Source organism: Amphibalanus amphitrite, unplaced genomic scaffold (assembly GCF_019059575.1).
Source record: "Amphibalanus amphitrite isolate SeventyFive unplaced genomic scaffold, NRLGWU_Aamphi_draft 000197F_arrow, whole genome shotgun sequence".
Taxonomy (NCBI): Eukaryota; Metazoa; Arthropoda; class Thecostraca; order Balanomorpha; family Balanidae; genus Amphibalanus; species Amphibalanus amphitrite.
The window spans coordinates 326,634-336,861 of NW_024881692.1; the positions used below are offsets into that span (position 1 = coordinate 326,634).

Sequence of the window (10,228 nt, forward strand, 5' to 3'; positions counted from 1 at the left end):
GTACATCGAGTATCAATATGACCCGTCACTAGCAGCAGATTCGAAATGTGAATCTGCTGCCTGACCTGTCCACGGCTTTGTGTCTACTCTTATTAAATACTTCACGTCTCGGTAGAGCAGCAGATAAAAATTTGCGAATATTCTGCTGTCTGGCCGTTGCTTTGGGGGCAGTTCACCGGGCGCTCGGTCTGGCTCGGTCCTGCGGCAGCAAAGTGTCCATTGCGGCTGCGAAATGTACCGGCGGCGGGCCGGCAGTGGACTCCAGTGGACTCCTTCCGTAAATTTGGCAACAGAGTATGCAGCAGATTACGGAAATCAGCCTGCTGCTAGATTGACAGACGTCAATTCTTACCGTACGAAGCAGTTCTGGCGCAGCCTAGACAAAATATTCGTGTAAAAAAAACGTGTGGGGTGGGATTGTTTGTTTCAGGAAAACTAAGTAGGTACCTAATTGGATGTAAGTGCCTGCCTGCCTTAGCTGACGCTTACCCATGCATGTTCCTGAGGGTGAATTAGGAAATTGTTAGAAAAATATTATTCTTGGTTACATTCTCGTATCGCTCTTATTGCCTCAGCCTTGCTGTTATCCATGGTTACATAACATTGCACCATGTTTTGTTCAAGGTCGTATAAGAGGTTTTGTTTCAGTTTGTGGAACTAGGTGAACTTGAATTGCTTCAGCTGAATCAGAAATATTTTTGATTTTTTATTGCCATCTGTACTTTTTAGGTGCACTTATTTTCAGCACTGGCGGTTCCAGGTGGTGCATCTAGGGCTATGCCCCTCCCCTAAAGCCTGTTGAGCCCCCATTCCCCAATAGACCTCAGTTTTACCATTATGCTGGTGGCAGTGCAAGGTGCATGGAAATAAATGGGCCATTTCAGCCAGGGTATTTAGAACCTCAACTCAAATATAAAACAATTTCGGCCATTTGCCCCCCCCCCCCGGCCCCCGCCCCTCCCCCATGTCTGAGTGGATTTGTTAATGACTTTTAGCATGATACTAAACTTGTCAAGATGTGAACCAAGATGTGAACCATTGAACCGTTATGCTGGCTTTGTTTCTATTGTAGTGTCATAGTTTTGTCATTGGTATTTGCATTCATTTGGGGCAGGATGATGAATGAGGAAAATGGCAATGAAGATGCAAGTATGGGTGGGGATCCCACTGAAGACAGGGAAGAGGAAACAAGGAAGATAAACATTGATAGCTCCTTGATTCAGTCAGCCACACTTCGGGATGAGGTGAGATCAATTTGAGTTTTCAGGAATCAGGGCTGGGTTGGGACCGATTGAAGTCGTAACCCTCGGCTTTGTCATATCAATTGTTTTTTTCACTTTTTATGAGGTTATATCAGAACTCAGAAGACTTGCATGCTGTTGAGATGATAGTGAGGAGCAGGGAGGGCTTCACTTAACCTTCCAGGTGATGGGGGGGGCATTTTTTTGCCCCCCTTTAGTTTTTTTCGATATGTCTCCAGAAACGCTGCGCCGATCGTCACCAAACTTCCAGTACCCTCCCGTGAGCAGCTATTGCACATTTTGACCAATAATTTTTCCAAATGCTATGATAGGTTGGCCGCAGATGGCGTCAGAGTGATGTCATTTCTGCCATTTTCGACCCAAAAAAAGGTTTCGCGAGAAGAGCTGTCAGGCCTACAGCTTTAGAGATACAGAAAAATATTTTTGACATTAAAGGTGCAGAATTAGAAGGGCTACGAAACTGCTCTCTCGGATTTTGAAATTTTTGGATTTTGACCCCCCAAAATAAAAAATAGATTTTTTAAAAATATAATAACCAAAAAACCCATTTTTTTAATTTCGAAAAAACGGAAGATATGTGATGGTCCCTACCGCCTTCTATCTACATACCAAATTCGAGATTGATACATTAGCGTCGCCACGGGGGGCAAGCGGGGCAACTTGCCCCCCCAGGCCCCCAACCTCTGACCGGGCACCCCCTGACATCGATACAGATCCGATGAGATTTTGGAGTCGGGAAAAAATGGGGGTACCTTTCTGAGAATGCCTGTGAGGTTAGACTCGGTTTGAGCGTGCAGTTCAAACCAGAGTCTGACTCGCAGTCGCCAAAATCTTCAAGACTCCGAGTCCAGACTCGGAAATGTTAATGCTGTTATTCATTACATGTTCCTAGTTCATTCTTTATTACATTTTACAGCTGATTTTCATAAGTTTTGGAGTGCTGACACAATTTTTGTTCAAAGCGTGAAACAAAATCTTCGGGGCCTTTCTCAACTCGTCAAATGTCTGCGACAGGCTCAAGTACCTACCGTACAAGTGTTGCAGGGCTCATGAGCTTGCTTTAAACAAAGGCTCCTAAGGAGCTCCAGTGAGCCCTAAAGAAGCTTTCAGAGGGCCCAAACCGGCCTCTGAAAGTCCCACTGGTGTTCATGTTCTCTGAGGGCCCATACAGGGATCTTTGAGCCTTCGAACATTTCTGAGAACCTTAACTGGCCTCTGATAGTTCAGCCAAATTTTTGAGGCGACAGACTTTGCCAACCCCAAGCCGGCATCTGAGGGGTCACAGCCCACGTGTCCCTCTGAGGTCCGCAACACATGTTTATTATGTCCCTACGTAGGGTCCTTAGGGATTCGACACAGACCCCGAGGGTTCACACTGCTATCCGAGGGCTCCAGGCTCACCCTGGGCCTAGTCTCTTAGCGCCCGCCGCCCACACTGCTTCTGAGGGCCCCACCTTGGGCTCGGAAAGCCCTAAAGCACCACGTACACGTAAATATTTGAGGTGACCCACGTCGATCTCCGGGATCCTAAGCAGGCTTCTGAGAGTCAGTACTGACCCTGAGTGCCCTGAAATGGCCTGGAAGTCACAAACCTATCTCTACGGGATCCCTTGCCGCTATGCCGTGCGTTACTTTTGGTTCCTTTAACAGTTTTTGTTCGCGTTTGCAGCGCTTCCCTTCACACGAAAAACGAGAAACTTTTGTTCACACTCGAGTGAACAAAACACTTCATCTCACTGAAGCAAAGATGAATTACTTCCGAATTCCGATTCACACTTCCGACATTCACTCTCCGCCGAATGCCCAACTTAGCTACGATCGGCGGCTGGGATAAGTCCTATGCATTTCACGTAAAACCTCTGCATGCATGCGTGAATGGAGGTTCTAGCAGGGGGATCCGATTAAATGGAGCGTTTTTCACCTCTTAATGGGTAATGATCATGAGCGTCGAGCGTCTGCACAGGGGCCCTCTGCAGTGCGTCGGCAATCGCAGCCACTATGATTCTACCAGTCGTTTTGTTATGAAATTTCAAAATTTCGAATTTTTCTGTAAAAAATTACATGTCATAGCTAGAAGGAAACCTTTGTCACCATCGGATTCCTCGCACCATTGCGCGTCGAATGATATGTAAAACGAGTGAGTAAAGACTGGGGAAAGGCAAGTTTTGACACAAAAGTTGATTTTGCCCCCCCCCCCCCCTACCGACAATCTCTGGCGACGCCTATGGATCGATATATCTTTTTTTGGCCAAGTTATAGCGAAAAAAACTTTCAAAATTGACATCAAATTTTCAAACTCAATTTTTAGCAATTCTAGACCTTGTAGCGCAAAACAAAGACCACCATTAGACTTCCGGTGACGAGCTGCATCGAATTGATACCCATTTTATGCAAATCTATCAACTTTGAAATTTGACCTTTTTTGACCTGACCTTGACCTGACCTCCACCAGAAAGTGACTTAACTGTACCTGGTGGTCTTATAACCAACACCATTGAGTTGGAAATGAAAAATTGGCCATAAAACATGCATCGCACAACCTTAGTAAAGTTGGGTTCATGTGGTGAACCTTGGTGACCCTTGGTGACCTGACCTGTGACCTGACTTGGTATGACCAGTGACCTCTAATAGCAACATATGCACTAGACAACTGACGCCCCAGTGCTGATTTTCGACAAAATGCGTTTTCCTCGGTGTTATAGAGCTTTCCCTAGAGGACCCGTGAACGGTGAAACATTTTATCTTTGACCTGACCTGTAACGTCATTGGTGACCCCGAGGTCAATGAAATATGGTTTCCTTTGACAAATTTGACAGGGCTATCGAGCGCCGTTTGAATTTTCCGGATCCGTCCAGTAGATTCGGAGATACGGGGGGGGGGCAAAAAAATGCCCCCCCCCCACCGCGCGGAAGGTGGCCGGGAGGCCCACCGCCTGCCGGGTTAACCCTCACGGGCCTTTGGGGCGTTTTCGCCCCCCCCCCGGTGAATATTTGTGATAGCTCCTGTAACGCTTAGGGATGGGAAAACAAAACTTTCAGTACCGTTTCTCCCATCAATTTCACATCTTCTGAGGCAAAAGTTTTTGACCTAGGTTTCTTGATGACATCACGACACAGGGTCAATTTTCTAGACCTCTGCACAGCAAATTTTGGCGTAACAGACGTGAACTTCAAATTGCTGTCAAAAATAGAGTTTTTGAGATAAAGACAAATCTGGAGCATGGCTGTGTAGCATTTGACTGCCGGGATGCCGCCGCCAGGATGCCGAACTGGATGGGCTCGGCCTGCGGCTGTACGACCAGTCCGCCCTGGAGTCGGGCATCCGGCTGCAGGTGGACGCCGCCCTGGACAGGATGGAGGCCCAGCGGCAGAAGGTCAATGCCGAGAAACGCGCCAGGACGCTGCGCAACCGAATCAGGTTCGTGGCTGCCGATTCCAGCGTGCTAACTGCTTATCACATATCAGTGTCTAATGTCCCACAAACGTATTGAATGCATGCATTTTTGAATGGAGTAATAAGATGAAAGTAAAATAAAACAGCATTTCCTGGGTGCAATCAATGTTCGATGCTGCATGTATATTGTATGCTCAATTATCGAGGATAGGTATCTATTGATGCGAAAACAAAAGCCATGAGCTGGCCACTCTATCTGTTCATTCCTGTGTATGCTGTTAGGCATACTGACTGATCCGTCCCCCGCCCCGGTCCCTCACAGCCAGCTCCGTCAGAAGTGCCGACACCTGCAGCGCTCGGCCGTCACGGCGCCGCGGACCTACGAGGAGCTGCAGCGTCAGAAGCGGCAGCAGTCGGAGCTGGCCGACCGCAGGCAGGAGCTGGCGGAGCTCGAGGCAGAGCTCGCAGCGCTGGAGGGTGCCGGGAGCTCGCAGGTACGGGCCAGAGCTGAGCGCGTAGTCGTGCCCTCATTTGTGCTATTTGATCAGTTTCCCGGGCGGCGATATTACGCCTGGTGCATTCCTGGGCATCAAATATGTGATGATTTTTTGCTTTGTCAAACGCATGCTTCAATTGTGATGGAGCAGGTATTGTCAAGCAGCTCAAATTCTGACATCAGGGGGTTGGCTCTCGACTAGATTCCGCAACTCACGGTAATAATCCCCCCGGTGGTTTGTTTGATTTGGTGTCTCGGTTTTACACGAACTGTGATTGCTCGTCTCGGCAGGACGTCACCGGTGACGACCAATCAGCAGCGGCCCTGCTCTCCGGCGACGGCGAGTCCGAACTGGAGGCCAAGGTCCGGCTGGGCGAGGTCACGCCGTTCGGCACTGACCTCTCGGCAGTCACCGTGGAGCCGGCCAGGTCAGTTGGGGCAGCTGGAGCTGGGACTCAGGGGCGGCAGCTTATCAGCGATTGTGCGTGTGGGTGTCCCTGTTTATGTCGAGCCTCAGGAAGCAACTGCATGACGTAACCACAAGTGTCTAAGTTTAAAGTTATCAGTTTTTCATATTCAGTTTAACTGCTGGTGGGAACCCCAGAAGAGAGCTGAACAGATTGCTGCGTTTTTTTTTTTTACATATATTTACCTGAAATAGGTAAGATGGATATTTTTTTCTGCGATTTTTGCGTTGTTTAGTTATCTGATGTGTAATCAGCTCCTCTATGCGTGTTCACTACTCAATAATCAAGTCACTTCGGTTTGTTTCAGCTCCTCTTCGAGGCTCATTCATTCTTCCGCGAAGTCTCCTCCAAACGTTCCCGGGACCTCAGCTATGCGCGGCACATCAACAGAAACATCACCACTACAAACAAAAACGAGCCAATCGGAACTCGCCAAATCCCGTCCGTCCGCCAGTGTCAACCAATCAGCGTCGGCGGTCCGACGGCCTTCAGTCGGCGATAGCCAATCAGAGGACGAGTACGTCCCGTCAGACGAGTCGGCCGACGAATCAGACGAGCCGTACCTTCCTTCGGACGAGGAGGGAGGAATAGAGGACCGGCGGAACGGAAAGGGACGGCCGGTGACCAAAGGGACCAAACGGAAACGGGCTCACGCAAGCCCCAAAGTCACAGGTCAGTGCTTGATGCTGGTGTTCGATATTTTTTGAATTTTGAAAACATATCAAATCGTCGTCAGTGTCCTGCAATCATTATCAGCTGATTACTATTTTCCTAATATGCTAAATTAGATAGACAATAGACAATGTCTGTGAGAAACTGAAACAAGTCTGGAAACGCGTTTTTCTCATTTGATTTTCCCGTGTCAACCTAACAACTTATCACTCCCGCAGCCAAACGCGTCCATCGTGAGACCGACGACGGCGACCCCGAGGCGTACGCGGCGCGGATCCGCGAGTGGCGGCGAGAGCGGCGCGAGGAGCGTCTGCTGCGCATCGAACAGGGCATCGTCGACGACGACGGCGGCGAGGAGCGGTGTGTCGAGTTCGACGGAGGGTTCCGCTGCCCCGCTTCGCTCTGGGACCGACTGTTCAAGTGAGTGGGGAGGTGGGGGGGGGGGGGAGAAAGTATGCGCTTAGCCTACCCTTGGTGACAGTGCTGGGATAAAGGAAGAGGGCCAGGGAAGGCGGGTGGGGACTGGGGAGAGATAAGGAAGAGGAGACAAGAGAGTGAAAGACAAATGTATGAAAGTTAGGGAGAGTAAGAAAGAGGGAGAGAGATTGTGACATCACACGCTGTCATTTTGAATGTGTGACATTGTGCATTACTTTCATTTATTCTCTATGGCTATGTCCATCATTTTATTTGATGTCACATGACTGCTCTATGACGTCGCATTATGTCTTATGACATCATTTTGATCCTGTGACATCCCACGCTGTTCTGCCGTCTCGCCAGGTACCAGCAGGTGTGTGTCCGATGGCTGTGGGAGCTCCACCAGCAGCGATGCGGCGGTATCCTCGGGGACGAGATGGGACTCGGGAAAACCATCCAGGTGATCGCCTTCCTGGCCGGCCTCAGCAGCAGCAACGTCAGGTCAGTCAGTCAGCCAGGAGTCAGATGGCACAGTCAATTGGTCAGTTTTTACGAACCAGCTTGTGCAGTTTGTCGTTTATTTCTTAGGTCGACAGACCCTGCTGTAGTGTTTAGCATGGCCATTGGCCACTTCATGTCACTAGCTTCACCAGCTGCTTAACAAGGTCCGTTGGTGTCGTTTCCGCTGTATGGCTAATATGGAATTTTCACTATGTGCTTAAAGGTAGTGTGCCACCTTTGAAAGATTTCCCATTTTATTTTTCCTAGGATAAGAAGCTTCTGTTTTTACCTAATATCGCAAAAAAAATCAAAAATGGGCCTGGAATAGTGCCTTTTTCGCCTAAAAGTTTATCGGTTTTTCGATATGTATAACAACTGTAGTGGGCTGAACTGCAAACAGGCGTCGGCAACAATCGCGAATGCGGCGCACATGTGACAATAAGCAAAGGTCATTATAGAGTTACGACGTACGGGAATGAGTTATCAGCTGTCTAATCGTAGACAACACAATGTCGAGCCTTAAACTGTAAGCCTGTATTGGTATTGTTTCTTTCCTTTGGCTGTCGAACATTATTTATGGTTTGAAATATGATTTTATGTAAAATAATTGATATGAAAAAGCCGTCTCTTAAGTTATGACCCCATTTCACCACACGCAAGTGGCAGAAATGACAATGATCAGCTGACGCATTTTTCTTGGCCGAAGTCAGAGCGCGCAGCCCGACGCACCACCACCGCACCACAAAGTATGAGCAGAAGCCGCGCCCAAAGCCAGGGCCCCGGTAACGTGAGGTAGCCGAGTCGGGGCAGCGTGCGCTGACCCAAGCCGGGGCCGCATCTTTGGGCGCGGTCTACCGCATCCCCGCGGGCAGCCCCGGGCTATCACATGACACCGGAAGGACGCGCGGCCCCGGCTTGGGTCATCGCACGCTGCCCCGACTCGGCTACCTCACGTTACCGGGGCCCTGGCTTTGGGCGCGGTCTACCGCACCACCTAACAGGCGTGTTCGAAACCGCAGGAGATGATGATGAACGGGTTTATCGAAACTTGATTGGATGAGCATATCGGTAATAGCGATTTCAGTGTGTGCATTTATTGTTCATAGTGGTGTGAAATGTGGTTGGGGTACGACCGACAACCCGTCGGGGCGAATTTCGCACTGGGGTACTCAAAATTTGAAGAATTTAAGACGTTTCCATGAGTTTTGAAGGTATGGATAAGTTCTAAAAATCCGGTTCTCCTTATCTGGGCCATTAACTCCATACGGTCGAGGAAAGCTGGCACACTACCTTTAAATGTGCGTATTGCTGATTATTCGCTCTGAGACCTGAGTCGTCTTGGTACTTCCAATAATATCGTTCGGCGCAGCAGTCACACGCTACACTTGGTATTTGGTAACTATTGGCTCTCTCCTTTGCCGGCAGATGGGGCGGCGAGCGCGGCCTGGGCCCGGTTCTGGTGTTGGCCCCGGCCACCGTGCTCCACCAATGGGTGGCCGAGCTACACCGCTGGTGGCCGCCGCTGCGGGTGGCCGTACTGCACGAGTCTGGGTCACACGCAGGTCAGAGGGGGTCACACAGAGGCTGGCCAGGTCAGACAGGTCATGGGTCACATGTAGGCCTGATAGGGTCAGTCAGGTCAAACAGGGTTACGTGCAGGACGTGAGGTCACATGCAAGACAGGTCACATGCCAGAGGTCACTCAGAGGTCACAGTCGCAGGTCAGTCATGCGCAGGTCAAGAAAAGTCACTAGGAGGTTCTACAAGGTCACACAGAGGTCAGACAGGGTCACACACTGGTCACTTCTGAATATCACGATTCACGAGTCCGCAGCTGGCATTATTTACTTGACGGCCCGATCAACTTCTATCTGACTGGCGCCTTTCACTCCCCTAACCCTCCCCACCCCTCCACAGGTAGTCGCACGGGTCTGATCCGCCAGATGGGCAGCCGGCGTGGCGTGCTGCTTGCCTCCTACTCGGCAATGACCTCCCATAAGGAGGCGCTGGTGGCGCAGGACTGGCACTACGTTATACTGGACGAGGGGCACAAGATACGAAACCCAGACGCACAGGTCACACTGGCTGTCAAACAGGTCAGTGCTTTGGGTGTCGAGCGGTGGTGATTTATCGTTCCTGAATGAATGTCTGGAAATTTGTACTTCTGGCCGCTTTGAATGGAGCCTTTTGCTGTCGTTCCACAATTAAATGCGAAGATTGAAGCGTAGTGCGCCGGCCATAACTTTTACCGCTATGTCAAGGTAACTTTTGGCCGACGTTATTGGTCGACCTTTAGCGGGTCTGTCAAGTTCGACTCTGCGCTCTCACTGCGTATCCGTCTCCTATCATTTCCAGTAACTGACACATGTATTGGCAACTGATCCGTTATACCGTATACGAGTATATGGCGCATGACGGCGCATACCCTATTTAGTTGTTAACTGCTGATTGCCTGGTTTGCTGTGTGCGTTCCATTGCGTGAATGGAATTTCGTGAATGGAACGGCTCATAAAAGGTTTGACCGTGCAAGCTGGCTACATTATGCGTTTGTTGCGTTATAGATATACGCAAAGCTTGTGTAATTGCGTCTTTAAAAAAAACGGACGCGTATGCTAAAAGAGATCATTTGGTCCTTAGAAAATAATGAAGGCTATTTTGGTCGCCATGTGCTGCGACAGAGCTGCGTAATTGGTAACCATAACCGTCGACTGTCGAGTACCTACGAGGATTTGCATGAATGGATGGATATTGTAACATTTGATATTGTAACAATGGCTCGTTGCAACATTCACCTGATATTTGCGTCTCGATTTATGTCGAACCCATCTGAGCTATCAATTTTCGTAAACTAGTTTTGAGTTTATGGCTTTTTTGATCAATTTTCACTCCCCTGGACGACATAGTTAGAATAAGCACGCTTTCCTGCAAGCATGCTGCTTCTAGATCGCACAGCGGTCATTCGCTGATACGCCGATGACTGAGCCCCTCCCCCATCCCTCTTTTCCCTGTCTTGTATT

At 49.4% G+C, this 10,228-nt stretch overlaps 1 protein-coding gene across 3 annotated transcripts in view; it reads left to right on the forward strand.

The window, feature by feature from the left end:
• The first annotated feature begins 333 nt into the window (after positions 1-333).
• The window catches only part of LOC122384728 (DNA excision repair protein ERCC-6-like), a 34,564-nt gene continuing 24,669 nt past the window's right edge, over positions 334-10,228 (forward strand). Inside the window, exons 1-10 of one of the 3 annotated variants that reach the window (XM_043372422.1) lie at positions 334-457; positions 1,115-1,244; positions 4,522-4,679; positions 4,978-5,149; positions 5,443-5,579; positions 5,926-6,290; positions 6,509-6,710; positions 7,074-7,211; positions 8,637-8,773; positions 9,129-9,307. In XM_043372422.1, the coding sequence (XP_043228357.1) occupies positions 456-457; positions 1,115-1,244; positions 4,522-4,679; positions 4,978-5,149; positions 5,443-5,579; positions 5,926-6,290; positions 6,509-6,710; positions 7,074-7,211; positions 8,637-8,773; positions 9,129-9,307 (1,620 nt within the window). In that variant the 5' untranslated portion in view covers positions 334-455. Of the gene's footprint in view, positions 458-990; positions 1,245-4,521; positions 4,680-4,977; positions 5,150-5,442; positions 5,580-5,925; positions 6,291-6,508; positions 6,711-7,073; positions 7,212-8,636; positions 8,774-9,128; positions 9,308-10,228 lie in introns of those variants that run through there. The other 2 variants (XM_043372423.1, XM_043372421.1) reach the window with 2 other exon arrangements.